The sequence below is a fragment of the Actinia tenebrosa genome, unplaced genomic scaffold, assembly GCF_029948245.1.
Source record: "Actinia tenebrosa isolate PJP-AT-01 unplaced genomic scaffold, QUT_ActTen_1.0 PGA_scaffold5__44_contigs__length_20552954, whole genome shotgun sequence".
NCBI classification, from domain to species: Eukaryota; Metazoa; Cnidaria; class Anthozoa; order Actiniaria; family Actiniidae; genus Actinia; species Actinia tenebrosa.
The window spans coordinates 7,704,714-7,721,105 of NW_028292582.1; the positions used below are offsets into that span (position 1 = coordinate 7,704,714).

The 16,392-nt window shown below is 39.6% G+C and overlaps 2 protein-coding genes across 2 annotated transcripts; one reads left to right on the forward strand and one right to left on the reverse strand.

Annotated features, from left to right (window-relative positions):
* The first annotated feature begins 372 nt into the window (after positions 1 to 372).
* On the forward strand, positions 373 to 12,743 carry LOC116291346 (uncharacterized). Its single transcript, XM_031698521.2, has 12 exons — positions 373 to 504; positions 879 to 1,093; positions 1,819 to 2,016; positions 2,514 to 2,679; positions 2,902 to 3,138; positions 3,553 to 3,827; positions 4,247 to 4,589; positions 4,985 to 5,301; positions 5,647 to 5,794; positions 10,205 to 10,423; positions 10,630 to 10,866; positions 11,415 to 12,743. Exons 1-12 carry the CDS (start codon positions 412 to 414, stop codon positions 12,741 to 12,743), a joined length of 3,777 nt encoding a protein of 1,258 aa, XP_031554381.2. The 5' UTR covers positions 373 to 411.
* Positions 12,744 to 12,822: 79 nt separating this feature from the next.
* Positions 12,823 to 16,289, reverse strand: LOC116291348 (DBH-like monooxygenase protein 2 homolog). The gene is made up of 3 exons (XM_031698522.2): positions 15,482 to 16,289; positions 13,958 to 14,107; positions 12,823 to 13,304 (listed from the first exon to the last, which is right to left on the reverse strand). The coding sequence occupies exons 1-3, from the start codon at positions 15,746 to 15,748 to the stop codon at positions 13,128 to 13,130; spliced, it is 594 nt and encodes a 197-aa protein (XP_031554382.2). The 5' UTR covers positions 15,749 to 16,289; the 3' UTR covers positions 12,823 to 13,127.
* Between the last annotated feature and the right edge of the window lie 103 nt (positions 16,290 to 16,392).

Consider the following 16,392-nt stretch of genomic DNA (forward strand, 5'->3'; position numbering starts at 1 on the left):
TTTTAAAAACTTCAAGAAACAAATACTTTATTCGAATGCCAGATAAGTTAAGAAAATTGTACACGGCAGGTTCAATGTCGAGGTCATTTCTTTGTTTCCTCGCATAGTCATATCGATCGCATCTTCCTTCCCCTCCCCCCTTGGGTCAAAACCGCAAGCCATCTGCTCCGCACATATCCTGACAGTTGATTGGCAAATTCACCTCATGTTTTAACGATCATGTATCCGTGTTCAACGAAACTCGCTGGGGCGTTCAGTATAAATGTTTAATGAGCAAATGAACACATTTAACTGACCAAACGATACAATCTGTGGTTGGAAAGAACGTGTTGTCATAGAGACCAGCCATAATTTTAGAGATAAGTAGAACTAAAGAAAAAGATTTTGGATTCGAAAAACGAGGCATCGAAAATGTCAGGGAAGGTACATCCATCGATCATCACCATCAACCCGAAGGAACTTAGGGAAGTACAGAAGATCCATGAACTGGGGAAGAAATACTGGGTAGGAAATCATACAAAACAGGCTTCTTTATTTTCATAGAATTCGTTTCCCTTTGTAAAGGTAATACGGTAAATTGATAACTGAAAACGTTTACGTTTTATGAACTTTTACACTTCTTCACATTTCTTCACTGTCTTATAAAGAAAAAAATAAGAAAATCTTTCTACAAGACGATAAAAGGGTAAATTATACACCGTGAAAAGATAAAAAACTTACTGACGTTTCGGACGCTAGTCCTTCGTCGGAGTAAAAGAACAAGATGGTAAATTGCTAACATACTGAATATCGAAATACCAGTTCTTCAACGTTTTTCCTTTTTTTCGAGAAAACTAGTTCAAAGAAAGTGTGTTCAATGTAAGCGTGTTGTTTTCCAGCCGAAGAAAGATCTGATACGCTACGAGGAGGAAGAGAAACAGACAGACGTCCAACGCAGCAGATATTATTTTCGTCATCCCTACTCAAGAATGTGTATCGCATATCTGGTGGTATTCTGTAATTTCTTGATCTTTGCTGAGGACCCCGTATCCCATAGTTACAGTGAATGTACTATCGATTATATTGGGGATATATACACGCTTGTGTTCGTCAAGTGAGTCAATGCTTGGATGGACTTAAGTTATTATACTTGTCAGTAGATATCATATACTCTCACCTTTCGTTGTCCTTCAGTCGAGAGTACGAAGTAGATAGACTTTATCCATGGTATCCCAATACATGCGCATCACTTGATATTACTAATTTTCTCCTTGACTTTTCAATGGATTCTGAAAATTAAAAAAATACATTCTTAGAAATTAGATTTTCACTACAAAAAGAGTTCGCAAAGTGATAGAAGAGACGCTCCGAGAAGTGGGTTCTTTTGGTGTTACGTTGAATATTTAACAACATGTTTTCACACATCACATGAAGTGCGTTACAACAAAGTAGATTAGTGTGACTCCTCAGTTTGAACTCACGACGTGCCGTGTTGTGTCATGCCCTTGCCGCGTCGTTTCGTATCGTGCAGTGTTGTGCGCTTGCCGTGTCGCTCTTGCCCTTGCCGTGTCCTGTCGTGGCGTGTCGTGTTGTGCCATTACCGTGCCTTGACGTGCCGTATGTCCGTAACCGTGAAACTGCATTTTTATTGGACAAGCAGTGATCTCGCGCGCTGTGATTGGTTCAAATGAATAAGGATTTCAGCAATTTTGTGTGATGACCGTTTGTGTGTCAAACCAACTCTTCCTTATAACAATACCATCATTGGATGACTTTCTTGAATACTCGACCAAATTTTAAAAACAGCTGACTGATATCACGTGTGATTCTTCAACACAGGTACCCCAAAGGATCTTTTATCCTTATCAAGCTTGGTACTTGGTTATTCGCTCTGGTATTAGGACTATTAGTCGGCAAGTTCATTTTACACAAGTGGCTTTTTTGTCATAAAATGAAGCTGAAGATGTTTACGGAAGATGGTCAAGGTTCATGGATGGTGATGTTCTTGACTTCAATGCTATCGCTATACATTTTTAGGTAACTTTAACTAGCTCGAATATTGAAAAAAACACACTCTTTTCATGTTGGTAGTCAGCAAACACATTCATGGCTGTGTTGATAATGCATGGTAATGACTGGATGATATCGAACATGGCAACCGGCTTGATTCATGCTTATCTTGCTTTGCACCAGCAAGTGTTTGCTTTCCATAAACGAACGAAAGTTAAAGGTTTCACCTGAGAACATTCATCATAAAAACTAGTATTTACCTTGCGCGTACTGATGTTTAGCCATTTCAGACCACGTGTCATTCCCTAGAGTATCATTTCTTTGTTTAACGGTTGCGCATGAGAAGACACATGAATATGGATACGACTCAAACAAACAACCTTATTGACAAGGGAATGACATGCACATGCTTTGACGAATGGGAAAATGATGCGCCCAAGGTAGAGAGGTCTATTAGTCTAGTGCACGGTGCATCATATTAACCCATCAACCATATTATACTATGTTGTTTGTTCAACTTTCAGCTTTGCTTATAACGGTTTTCTGATGCTAGAAGGTAAATACATGGACGGTCTTCACGCTAGCAGCCGCATGAACATAGAGAATCAGACGTTCATGAAGTTGGCAGCCCTTGGGACCTGGTTAGGTGACTTCATCACCGCATGGATGGTCACTGATATGATGCTACAGGTAGGGTGACTACACTGCTGCCCCAGGGGGTAAGGACAGGTTGAGGAAAGGCGAGGGTGGATTGTAAGGGTTGGTTTGCTACTCATTCCGTTCCATCCACTGTTCAGTATTTGTCAAGAGATAAGGATAAAGAGGCTAATACTTCCACCAGTACGTTGCTGACTTATCCAACATAAAACAAATAAGCTCATGGTAGTCTAACTAGTATCTTATCATTCTCAGGGTCTCAAGTATCCTGACTGGGCGAAAGGAGTCAGAAAGTTCTGGAAAAAAGGTCTGAATCGCGTCATAGTTTTTTGGTTCACCGCCGTTACCATGACTATAGTAGTTAGTACAGCCATCAGTACGGATTACCTGGACTGGGATAGGATAAGTAGGGACTTTATGCCGACTAACGAGCTGTCTAGAGCATTTCTTGCCTCATTTATCCTCGTCATGGATTTGATGATCGTCATGCAAGTAAGTCTTGTACTTGTCAAGCAAGTTTATAGTTCTCGTCAAGCTGGTTATAGTTCATGTCAATCTAGTTTTAGTTCTTGTCAAGCTGGTTATAGCTCATGCCAAGCAAGTTTTAGTTCTTGTCAAGCTGGTTATAGCTCATGCCAAGCAAGTTTTAGTTCTTGTCAAGCTGGTTATAGCTCATGCCAAGCAAGTTTTAGTTCTTGTCAAGCAAAGTTTTAGTTTTTGTCAAGCAAGGCGTAGTTCTCGTCTAGCGCGCAAATTTCAGTTTTTGTCAAGCTGTAAGTTTTTAAGCTGGTCTTTCAGTTATCTTATGAAAGGTGATTTACCCCATCCAATAGTCAAACAGGTGTCTTTTTACCTACTTTTCAAGTATCTTCTTCGTTCATCTAAACAACATCTTGTTTCTTGTAGGACTGGGAATTTCCCCACTTTGCTGGTGCGCTGGACGTCAAGCTCCCAGGCTTGAACACTGACACATTCGAGTTTCACGTGCCTGGGTGTCTGGGAGGAGGCGGCTGTGATGTCTATATCTCTGGCAAATGGTTCAATTATGGAATCATCTTTCTTGTCATGATCCTAGATTTAAATATGTGGAAAAATCAAATATTTTACGAACCACTTAGCTACGGCCAGTACACTGACCACGAAGGGTACATCTATACTGTGTCTGATAAACAGTTCTTGAGGTAATAGACGCCATCACAGAAACATCCATTCAACCTTACTACTAACTGGTTTTAATGCGGTTATGGCCAATATGTCATTCGAAACAGATCTAAAACAATTGATTGCAAGTTTACCTCTCGCGTAAAGCTCGGGCAAAGTAATTCGACATTTTTTCAGACCACGTGTCATTCCCTAGAGTATCATTTCTTTGTTTAACAGCTGCGCATGAGAAGACACATGAATATGGATATAACTCAAACGAAGAATCTCATTCTCATGGGAATGACACGTGGTCTGAAATGGGTACACATTACACCCAAGGTTAAGAGGTTTACTCGTTCAAAGTAAACATAATAAACAATGAGTTGTCCATCATGGTCACTTGTCGTATACGTCTCAGGCTAGACAAGGGTAATATTGATATTGCTTATTGTTTCAGATGGTCTAATGAATCTATGATGACATACAACTGGCGTTGGAATCACATTAATCCAAAAACCAACCATACCTACGGGCTGGAAGACCATCGCATGAACTCTAAGTATAATGGCTATACATTAGGACTCAAGGGCTTGGCCTTCGTACCCAGTCTTCTAACATTCTGTGTATTTGGTTATTTATCATGGCTGTTTGGTAAAGAGGAGAATGGTGACGAGGCACTACTGCGCAAGTACAGATGTGACGTACGAAGGGAACGACAGCTGAGGAGATTGAATAGAAGAAGGCGACGAGCTGAACGAGTCAAACAAAACGTCACACCTAACATTAATACAGCTACACAGGTAGGTTAATGAGTCAGATAATTACTGTAAGAAAATTCTTTCAAATAAGCCTGAAGCGAGATGACGTTTTACCCCCGTCTCTAGACCATAATCCTTTTCACACTACTTTTGTTCTTTAATTATGACTATTGTTCCTGTATTCTCTAAGGAATCAAAAAATTTAATATGAAAGAATTTTAAGAACCATTATGGTATAGAGTCGGGGGTAAAACGTCATCTCGCTTCAGGTTATTTACACGCAGAGGTTTTGCCCTCGCACTGGGGTCTAAGTTCCCATCTTCCCCGGTAATTTTCTGTTTGTTCCCTTGTTCCCTATGAGTCGAAACACAAAATTTTTCAATTTGTTCCCCAAAAGATATGAAAATTATGCTTACCTTCGTGATTATCTCAAACAGGAACTGGGTCCCCATGGCAACGACGACGCTCCAGAAATTGATGAAAAACAAGTGAAAGAAATCGATGACTCGTTTCTTTTTGACGAAGACGTGGAAGCTAACGAAGAACCGCAGAACCAAAATGACAACGAAACGGAATCTACGAAAAAGATAAACAGCTTCAAATACTATCTTCGCCATCCATACTTCAGGATATTCACGTCATATTTTGTGATTTTCTGCAACTTTCTGATCTTTGCAGAGGATCCTGTTTCACATAGCTGTTCTGATTGTATTATTGATGTTATTGGGAATCTTTATTCATTTATCATGGCAAGGTAGGTATGCTTTAGTCACAGGCTCATCATTTTCAATGTTTCACGATAAAAAAATATTCTCGTTTAGGCTATTCTATCGGTTTTTTTCTTTTCTCTTCGCTCGCTCTTCTTGAGTGCTTACACCCCTTCCTGTGTGTTATCTTATTTGTTTTATTATATAGAATGTAAAAATTTCTAGATGTCAATGCTATTTTCTTACACTTCTTTGCTAAGTTTGTTGCACGTGCGCGGAAGGCGTCAGCAATTGTGCTCTGTTCACTAATAAAGCACAGTTGTCGGCCAATCAGAGCGCGCGAACATTAAAAAGCTATATACTAATACTTGTTATTCATTGTTCTATCCCAGATATCCCCCTGACGCAGGGTTCTGTGTCCTCAAGGTTTTCATGTTTCTCGTTTCCATGGCAACCGGCATGGTATTTGGCAAATACTTCATTCACAAGTTTCTATTTTGCCGTGTTTGGAAACTCAAGATGTTTTCAGAATCTGGTCAGGTAGGTTAAGATATTATTTACCCTGACTTTGATCAGCCCAGAGGCTGTTTCCGGATAGCGATCTCATAACATTTCGATGATATCCTCCAAACCTGCAATTTATCGCATTTGGTCGACCCGAGGTCAGACCTAAGGATTTTGCGCGCAGTATTGAGTTGGAAATACATGAGATAAAGCATCCGTGAAATCACTAAAAGTTTTCTTTTTCCTTTACTTTTACTTAAATGTCCTGCGAATCGATCTTTCAAACTTTGTGTGCATATGCGCAAATCTCATAAATACGTCAAGACTAGTATTTTTCAAACGCATCCCACATGGAAGAGAGCGACCATGCGTACAAAGTCATCAGTGAAACAAGCAAAACATATTGGGCATGCTGGTCATAGCAAGGGGTTAATCATCTTTGGTGGGATATAGGTAAAAGAAAGATCCAACAAGCCACCACTAGGTTTTGTTCCAAGTTATCTTTCAAACGACGGGCATCCAGGCATTCCTTGGAAGCTCAAGCAAGATCATTAAAAGTTCTGGTAGATGGGGGAGATCTCTCTGTTCTAAATCAATACCATAGTGTACTTAATGAATTAGAATTGTTTGATCGAGAGGCAGCCAAGGCGGCAGAAATAAGAGCTCGTACCAAATGGACTGAAGAGGGTGAGAGATCCACTTCCTTTTTCTTCCGTATGGGAAAGAAGAATAGGGCCAACAAAATGATTGATCTTATTCTAGATAGCAATGATCAATACGTTTCTGATCCTGAGAATTTGAGGCAGGCTTGGTTCTCTCTTTACAAGGGTTTATTCACTTCACAAGAAACTGATGAAACCATTGCAGATGATTTTATTTCTAACTTGGAACGTAGAATTCCTTTAAAAGTGAAAGATGTGTGTGAGGGTCCTTTGACCATGAAGGAATGTCTTGAGGCTCTTGAGGGGATGCCGTCAGGTAAAACGCCTGGTTTTGATGGTCTTCCCAAAGAATTTTATCTAAAGTTTTGGGATCTCATTGGAAAGGACCTGGTAGCTGTACTTAATTATGCCTTTAGGTGTGGTGTACTATCAGTTTCCCAGAGGAGAGGGATTATAACGCTCTCATATAAAAAGGGAGATAGATTTTTGATGAAAAACTGGCGTCCCATCTCCCTATTATGTACAGACTACAAGATAGCTTCAAGATCAATCGCGGGCCGTCTACGAAAAGTGATTGCTTATGTTGTATCTCCTGACCAGACCTGTTCGGTACCTGGCAGATTTATTGGTGAAAACATCAGGCTTCTTCAAGATGCTGTTACATATGGCAAAATAACTAATTCACCTCTGGCCTTATTGTCTTTGGATCAGGAAAAAGCTTTTGACAGGGTGGAATGGTCATACATGCTCAGAGTCCTTGAAGGCATGGGGTTTGGACCTTCCTTTTGCTCGTGGGTACGCTTGTTCTATACTGGACCTCAGTCTTCGGTATTGGTAAATGGCTTCTTTACACCTTTTATAAATTTATCGAGGGGTGTAAGACAAGGCTGTCCACTGTCAGCGCCCCTTTACGTACTGATTGCCGAATCTTTAGCGTGTCGTATCCGTGCGTCAATCTATTTAAGAGGTTTGGTTCTTCCGCACCCTGATTATGAACCAGCACTTATTTCCCAATACGCTGATGACACGACCCTGTTATGTACAGATGACGATGAAATATCCACTGTCTTCTCCATCTATGAGGAATATGAAAAGGCATCTGGGGCTAAGATTAATAAAGAGAAATCTAAAGGGCTTTGGGCAGGCTCTTGGAGAGGTCGTAGTGATCCTCCCATTGACTTGCAGTGGTCTTCAGACAGTATTCCTTGTCTTGGCACATGTTTAGGAAATGATGATGTCTCTCATCCAAATTGGGATGGTCGCTTAAACAAACTTTCTAGTGTACTAGATTCTTGGAAACATCGTAATCTTTCCTATTCTGGTAAGGCTCTTGTCCTGAATGCACTTGGCATGGCAAGTCTATTGTTTTGTGCCTCAGTACTAGCCATGCCAAACTGGGTCTTGGCGCAAGCTTCCAAGTGTACTTTGGATTTTTTTTGGTCGGGGAAAAAGCATTTGGTGTCACAAAACGTTCTTTTCCAATCCACCACTCAAGGTGGGTTTGGTTTAATTGATATACAATCAAAGGTGCGCGCACTTCATTGTCAGTGGATAAAGCGGTGGGCCCTGTCCCCATCGAAATGGTGTGCTTTCTTCTCCTTTTTTGTGGAGAAAGTATTTGGTGATGATTTACGTTCTGTTCTTTCATATCCTGCATATTATCCTTCTCATTTACTACCGGATTTTTATGCCTCACTTTTAGATGCTTGGGCATACGTCGGTGGCCATTTCTCAGTTCAATTGAAAACTTTTGCTATTCTGCGGTCCTCTGATGGTAGTGCATTGTCTATCTCATCTCTTACTACAAAATCTGTTTATTCAAATATCATTGAAAGGAATGTTATGCTTCCTAATTGCGTTTTGAAATTTCGCCCAATCTTTGGCGAGCTCTATTGGACAGACACATGGTCACAAGTGAACATTATGCCTTTGGATCGTCAAGTTCGTGATCTATCGTGGAAGATTTGCCATGGAGTGCTCTATACCTGTGATCGACTTGTCAAGTTTGGTATGAACATTGCTGATCCTTCATGCTTTTGTGGACATCCTTTGGAAACTCCAGTTCATTTATTCTTTGAATGTAACCTCATGCAAGAACTGTTACTATGGGCTCAGACCTTATTTCTGCGTGTTACTCCCTTGTCGCCATCCCTTCAATCTCGTCATATGCTACTATTTGGATATGACAATCATGAACGGCAGATTATTCCACCTGTTTTTTCCTATTTTCTTAATCTGTTGAAGTACTTTGTGTGGTTGGCTAGGAATGAGTATTGCTTTGAAGGTACTCTCCCTGTTGCCTCTGTGGTTAAAGCAAAGGTTGTGAAACGACTTAATATCCATCTGCTCTGTTACTCTAAACGTTCGGTTAGTCGAAAATCAAGGCGTTTTTTCAACAGATCCTGGAATGTTTTGGGAAAGTTTTCTCCGGATATTACTGTTATAACCTGGTCAGCCTAAAAGTAGTTTTCTTTGTCTTCTTTTCACTTGTACTTGTGTAACGTTTATGCAAGGGAAAACGTTGTGTTCGCTTGAATATACCTATGAAGTGTTTTGATGAGTATAATCCTAGGTAGACCAGGATGATACTCTATATGTAAATGATGTTTTGATTATCTTTTTGTATTAGTGTTTGTTGTAGTAATCTGTAGTGTGTAGGTCTACATGGGGGGCGGGGCTCATTACCCCGGCGTGTCTCTGGCGTCCATGTAGGACCCCCCCTTGCTAAAGACCACCATGCTGTCCCTTTTGCACATCTTGGGACACTGGTGCGAAGCTAAAACAAAAAGGGGTTAATTATCTACGGTCTAGGGGCCGACTAATCTCTCCTTTAGGCTTCGGCCAAGCTTCCTGATCAGTCTGTAAGTCCTCGGATAGCGGTGTCGGGGTCGAAATCTCCGGCATAGCCGTAAATGCTTCGCGCTGCCATACGACGGTTCAGCACTCGATGTCTGGAAGTATGGTCCTAGTTTATTCAAGCGATTAAAAAAAAGAAAACAGTGTTCTCGGTAGATAAACGTTTAAATAGATAGATAATAGATTGATTTTAAAGAGGAATCGTAAGTATGAATGCGCGTTTGAGGTATCTAGAAGATAGTAGCTCTTAGACCTAATCTGGAAACTAGAATATAAATAAAGCCTGTATGTGGCTACAATTCTGAGATAAATGATTAGTTCTACATTAGCTGGATCGATTTTCAGTTTTTTATCTTTACAATCGATGGGTTTAAAATCCCTCCTATCGAAGTGCCTTAGCTTTTATTGCAATTTTCGGAAATATGAGATATTTTGTCTCATCCTTCAAAAGAAACATTCGTCTAGGAAAATCTTGGTATCCTGAAAAAAACTTCTTTACCATCATTTATTATGGACAAAATCGCAAAAAAATCGCAGCAAAAATCGCCGCAAAAATCTCTAGTGTAAACGGGGCTGTACGGTACGGTGCAACGGAGACGCAATTAATGAATTCTTCTTTCTACGGCGTTGCGACACAAGTTGCATGGAGCATTGCAGTGTGTAACCTACAGCGCAATGTGAAAAAATGTTGCGAGAAAAGTTGCAGTAGTCTTTTCAAAAAGTAGAACTCGTTTCCACCTTTGGCAACGTATAACGATTGCATCTTCGTTGCACTGTGTAAACGCTCTTGCAACTTGTGTCGCAATACAGCTTTAAACAAGTTGCAGACTAAGAAAATTCCTTCAAGTATAATCGCGCTTTAAAGAATAAGAAAATATAAAATTTGAGAGTAAAATAAAACTAAAAAAACAATCACCTTACTCGACAGGGTTCGTGGATGGTGATGTTCCTGACTGTAATCTTGTTCTCATACGTCTGGGGATTTTGCTACAATGAATTCTTAATCCTCGGTGGCCCGCAATACATTCCCTACAAGGTCAGCAGTAATATGGGTATAAAGAATGAGACGTTTATGAAGGTTGCAGCCATGGGCACGTGGTTTGGTGACTTTATCACGGCTTGGATGGTCACTGATATGATGTTACAGGTACTTCACTGTGTTACGCTTTGTTCATACAACATACAAATAGAATGCGATAGATGGAGATCAGTAGCGTAACGCCTTGCACACGGTTTATTTTGTTCAATATGCTCATGCGCAATGTGTTATGCCACTGGTCGGCGTTACGCTGTTAATCAGTGGCATAACATATTGAGCATGCGTACTAGCGTATACTCACTTATCTGCTCTAGGAGTCTGAGTACGAGTGGTGGGCACGTGGTCTAAGACGATGGTGGCAGCGGGGCAAGAATCGAGTATACGCATTTTGGATTGTTTCTCTCGGCACGTCATTGGTGGTTTTCACATCATTAACAACAAACTATCTGGATTGGGATCGCATCAGCGAGGATTTTATGCCAACTAATGAGCTGTCCAGAGCATTTCTTGCGTCGTTTATTCTGGTCATGGATTTGATGATCGTCATGCAGGTCAGTAGCCACGCGCGCTCACATCTATGGCAAATAGTGCTAAAACCAACTGAATCATGTTAAGAGATAATTCTTTTCGTATTCAAGCAGTGAACGCCAAAAACTATTATTTTGAAGAAAGGCTGTTGTATGAGGCTAAAATCTTGTTATTCAGAAACTTGTTTGGAAATGGAGATGACCGATGAAAGTGGAATCAAAATGTTAACCCAAAGCAAAAATTTGGATCGAAAATGAGGTTTAGGCCTTCATTTGCTTGTTTCCCATATATTTTCTATAAAAAAGCCTGACAAAGCTACATTCTAACACAAATGCAACAAAACGTCTTTGTACAATTGAAAATACCGCTTCAAACAGGCATTTTATCATATTATATCAGTTTCTAACTGTTAAAAAAGGTGTTGAGTGTGAACCCAAAACGAAAATTGGGATCAAAACTCATACGAAAGTCTAGTTTTGGCACTTTTTGCCATTATTGCTCGTTATTGAAAAAATTTCCTCTTAATTTGCGATATCCATAAGTTTGACACTTTTTTATTCTACGTTTATAGGACTGGGAGTTCCCGCATTTTAGAGGCGGTATGGACGTTAAACTACCAGGAGTGAATATGGGTGATGTTCACTTCAAAGTCCCTGGAGGTGAAGTCCAGATAACTGGAAAATGGTTCAACTATGGAATCATATTCATCGTGATGATTCTGGATCTCAACATGTGGAAGAACCAAATTTTCTACGATCCCTACCTGTATGGGCAGTACACCGATAGAGACGGGTATATCTATACAGTATGTAACAGGACGTGGTTGAGGAATGCTACTCGTGAGATGGTGTCTTACTCATGGCGTTGGAATAGTTCAAATCACTTGGGTAACCAGACATACGGACAAGACGATCTTCGAACTAACTCCAAGTATTTAGGGTTTCCCTTGAGTGTGAAAGGCATCGCTTTTATCCCATCAATGTCTGCATTTCTTGTTTTCGGTTATCTCGCCAAAAGGTTTTCAAGAGAAGAAGAAGAAGCCAAGAATACTCAAGTTGAAGCTTTTCGTGCCATCAAATCGACGTCTGATCAGGATTTATGTGACGAAGAAGAAGATAGTGATCCTCAAAATACAGGAAAAATGAACAATTACAGGAAAGAGCTAATTGTGGATAGTAGACGTACTAATAGTGATACAGTCCTACACCCAGCTCAAACCTTTAACCGCAGTGCCACCAACAGATCCAATAACGATATGGGCAGCAGCAGCAATGAAATTGAACTGGACCCGTTTGGACAAGACATCCAAGATGGTGTTGATTTTCTTCCGGGTGAGAATCAAGTATCTGAAGATGAAACTAGTCTAAATGGCGAGATCAATACAAGGTTGACAATGGCGAATATCGTGAGATTAAAGAGCGTCGCTCGAAGATGCAACAAAAGACCAGCCATTCAAGACCGCGAATTAACCAACTCCCAAAGCAGTTTGGATGAAGATTCTGATTGCGAGAAAAAGAAATCTTTTGAACGTAACATGTCGCCATTTAGTTCAGACAGTGGTGATGAAGCAAGTCGTTTGTCATTTTCTAACACGAGTGTGAACAACACTGCTGATGCTGACGAGACTGATTCTGACGATGAAACGCCTAAAAAACTATCATTTGACAGACTTGAAAAGGGTAATCTCAGCACTAAGACGGCTCAAGAAAACTGGGATAAACTGAGAAACAGAAGCGCGTTGTCGTTTGGGAACTTATTTCGAACTTCAGAATCAGGTGCTCAAGGTGCCCAGGATTCCTTGCAGTATGTGACAAATGAGACAATCAGCAAGACACCCAACGGTGAACAGATTAGACCAGATAAAGACTTTCTTCGAGTTTCCTCAACATCTAAAAGATAAACAACTACTATTATGTCGTTCGTACTAATTAAGTTGCTTTTGCTGTAAACGAGAAGTAATTTAAGAGGAAAAAACCGGGGCTCTTTCTATCTTAATTAATCTGAGTAAACTGAAAACCTCCAAGTATGTTACATGTAGGTCTACAAATTGTTTTACATAGCGCCACAACCATTTCGTTAAATATTAAAGCAAAGACTAAAACAAGACTTATACACTGCATCCTCACAAAACCAAAATAAGCCGTCTTTCTACGTGTGTCTTGGCAGGTGTCGCCATTTTGCTTGGAATTTATGTTATTTTGGAAGTGCCACAATTTAAATTAATAATTGATATTAAATTTACCTAATAAAGAATTGTTCTTATTAGAAAAAATATTTAAAAAGTCTATGACGTCATAAAAGCGAGAGCAGAAGTAGTCAGCAGCATAACCCAACTAACAACATGCGCAGTGGATGCTGCACCAGGAATCAAGGTGACTTTCTGGTAGCCTTCCTTGTCGTGTTTTTTAGTCACATCGTCAGCGTTTTTGTTATATGACCAAACCACTATCATAGATCCAGGCTGCGAAAACAAGAAGAAAAGAAAAGGAAAGTTATTAAAATAAATAGAAAATAAAAAAAATAAAAAAAAGATCCCGCGCTTTTCGACCTAATTCCGAATATTTGAATACTAGAATTAAATTATATATAAAATCCACCTAGCAACGGTGGTAACCTAGTAACGGAATACGCTTCTCCAACCTTAAGGCTACGGTGTAGCGGTACTTGTCATGGGTGAGAATTAAGTGTACACGGTCAGTTAGACCGCACCATTCGGAACCTGCTTTTTGATTCCCATCATAAAGCACCCCCCTTTCGTTAGGTTTAGTTTTATTGTTTGGAAGATCACTTTCTTGCCATTTTAATCCAAAACAACCTCTCCTTCACAGTTTCCTGCGCCATCTTGAAAGCTCGCCGTTCGTTTCGCTTCGATGCAAATGCACGGCTACCTTTCAAGATGGCGCAGGGAACTGTGAAGGTAACTATTATGAAACTTGTTGCAAACGGTGCGGGATGCCAACAGGGTACGATATGCCTAAAGGCTTTTTCACGCCGTACGAATTTTCCTCGCTGTCGTGCGCAACATGCTTGCACCATGTTTTAAGTGTCATTTACAGTCGTAAGTAAGTTGATGGTGTTGTTTCTCAGTCATGCGGATAATGATGTATAACAAACCTTGATGGTAATGTCTTCCTTCTTGTCTTTGGTATCAAGCCTTCGTTTAAACTTCAGAGTGGTATAGCCATCAGCCTCGATGGCTGAAGGATCCTCTAAGCTTTGTGTGGTATCGATTTTAGGAGGCACATGGCCCTCGGTGTGATAGTCCTACAAGATGATAACAACATTGGGTTACCACACAGTTCATATGTCAGGTACAGGTGGCCGTTTTTGAGGTGTGGTCGTTGTATACAGGTCACTAGGTGGCCGTTTTTGAGGTGTGGTCGTTGTATAAAGGTCACTAGGTGGCCGTTTTTTAGGTGTGGTCGTTGTATACAGGTTGTCCGGTCGCAACTAGGAGAACTGCTTTGCCGTGTAAATATAAGTATTTAATAATAGATAGGCTATATATAATTTTTTTCTCTATATATCTAAAATTATCAATCTAAGCTTATTTAAATTAATTCTTACAGACAAAATTTAAATTTCATCTAATAGGTAATCTGGTTTTTTTTTCTAGCATGGGGTGTATAGCTGTGGGATGGGTTTCTTATTTTACGGGGCTGGGTTGGATGTGGCTGGGTAGTGTTCTTTTGTAAATTACCTGCCTCTGACAAATTTTCAAATAAATAAATAAATGTGTTTGTTAGGGTATGGTCACTGAATGGATCGATTCACTTCAGTGAACGACAAAATTCAAAAGTAATCCATATTCCTATATATGATTGATATGATTATGATGTTTCAGTGGCATACGACAAGTGTCATTTATCAAGCGCTCGTTAACATTATCTACGCCTCACTTCCTTTCATAGTACTTGATTGGAAATAAAAATATAGATTGTTCTAGTTGCGCCCGGAGAAAGTTTAATCTTCCTTCTAACTTAATCTGTGTGAGTAAACAACTTGGACAGATTCAATGAGTGTTACGCGATAGGTGCATACGATATTCAAGTATATTATTTGTCGTCATCGTATCGGTTCACGAATATGACTAAAAACTGTGTTGGTTCAAGTAAATTGTCCTTTTGGTTCTAGATGTTATCATTTACTTTACCCTCAGTGGTGGATCCAGGGGGGTCGAAGGGGTCCACGGAACCCCTCTTGAAGGTTTGATCTTTTAGGTAATAGAAATACGTCTTATATAAATTTTGATAAAAAATTATTAGTAGTTTTGCGTTGGGTCGTGTTATTATAGCTTGGTCCGTTACTAGATAGTAAATTAGGTGATTAGAGCCAATTTTCTTGTCAAATATCGACTAAACAAAAGAGAATTATACACAGTTTAAGAAACGGAACCCCCCTTTGAAAAATGCTGGATCCGCCACTGAAGAGACATTTCTGTTGTTGGTGTTCGATACAATATCAAGTCTTCATAGAATGCTTTTAGGAAGTGGCTATTGTATTTGCACAGTTAAATATTTAATTACTACAAATAAAACTGATTTTATTCTATAGATCAAAATATTTTGATCTTAGAGGGCATCTGATCGTATGCCAGTAAAGTAACGCTTGTTAAGTAACATGCATTATTATACATACCCTCAAATCGTAGGAATTCTTCGACACTGTCACATATCCAACAGTAACATCATAGTTTTTCACGTTGTCTATTTCATTAGCAAAGCCAAATCCTACCCAGCCCATGGCTTTAGCTTTCACGGCAAAATAAACTGCCGCCTCACTGCTGTTGTATGTCCAGTACATCATATATGCATCGTCTAGTTTGACATTGTTTTTGTATTCATTGGACAAGTCAGCACGAGAAAGCTGAATCACTGCGAGAACGATACCAAGAATTGCGAACATTTTGAATTGTTAGTCGAACAGAAGATCAAGAGAGACTATTGAACGACTAGTAGATGATTCAAGGTGTGTCTTTGCTTTGAATGAAATAATACAGGGTCAGAGATCAAACCCATACGTAAGGATTATTGACCAAGGAATTTCATGCATGCAGTCTCCTTGATCTTAAGCCTATTATTGCTGTTATAGACCGACCAGTAATTTATGAACAGTAATTAATGTTACTGTACAAATAACGTATGTTAATTCTTTTTTTGTTGAAAGAGTTTTTTAAAACAAAGATTTCTGAAATATAAAGGATTGAATAGTACAAGAGTCTTCCTTCTCATGCCGTGTGTGATGATAACATTTACTTTCTCTTTCATTGATGATGATGATGACAATATTGATGATGATGATGATGGTGGTGATGATGATGATGATGATGATGACTATGATGATGATGATGATGATGGTGATGATGATGACTATGATGATGATGATGATGTCGACTATGATGATGATGATGATGATGACTATGATGATGATGATGATGACTATGATGATGATGATGATGATATCGACTATGATGATGATGATGATGACTATGATGATGATGATGATGATGACTATGATGATGATGATGATGATATCGACTATGATGATGA

What these genes read in the sequence shown, in the direction of transcription:
- LOC116291346 (XM_031698521.2), top strand. Translation starts at nt 412, where the DNA reads ATGTCAGGGAAGGTACATCCATCGATCATCACCATCAACCCGAAGGAA. An exon ending in ACATTAATACAGCTACACAG is followed by an intron (nt 4,590 to 4,984) that starts GTAGGTTAATGA and finishes TATCTCAAACAG; the next exon opens with GAACTGGGTCCCCATGGCAA. An exon ending in TGTTTTCAGAATCTGGTCAG is followed by an intron (nt 5,795 to 10,204) that starts GTAGGTTAAGAT and finishes CTTACTCGACAG; the next exon opens with GGTTCGTGGATGGTGATGTT.
- LOC116291348 (XM_031698522.2), bottom strand. Translation starts at nt 15,748, where the DNA reads ATGTTCGCAATTCTTGGTATCGTTCTCGCAGTGATTCAGCTTTCTCGT. An exon ending in AGAATTCCTACGATTTGAGG is followed by an intron (nt 14,108 to 15,481) that starts GTATGTATAATA and finishes ATCATCTTGTAG; the next exon opens with GACTATCACACCGAGGGCCA. An exon ending in AGGAAGACATTACCATCAAG is followed by an intron (nt 13,305 to 13,957) that starts GTTTGTTATACA and finishes TTGTTTTCGCAG; the next exon opens with CCTGGATCTATGATAGTGGT.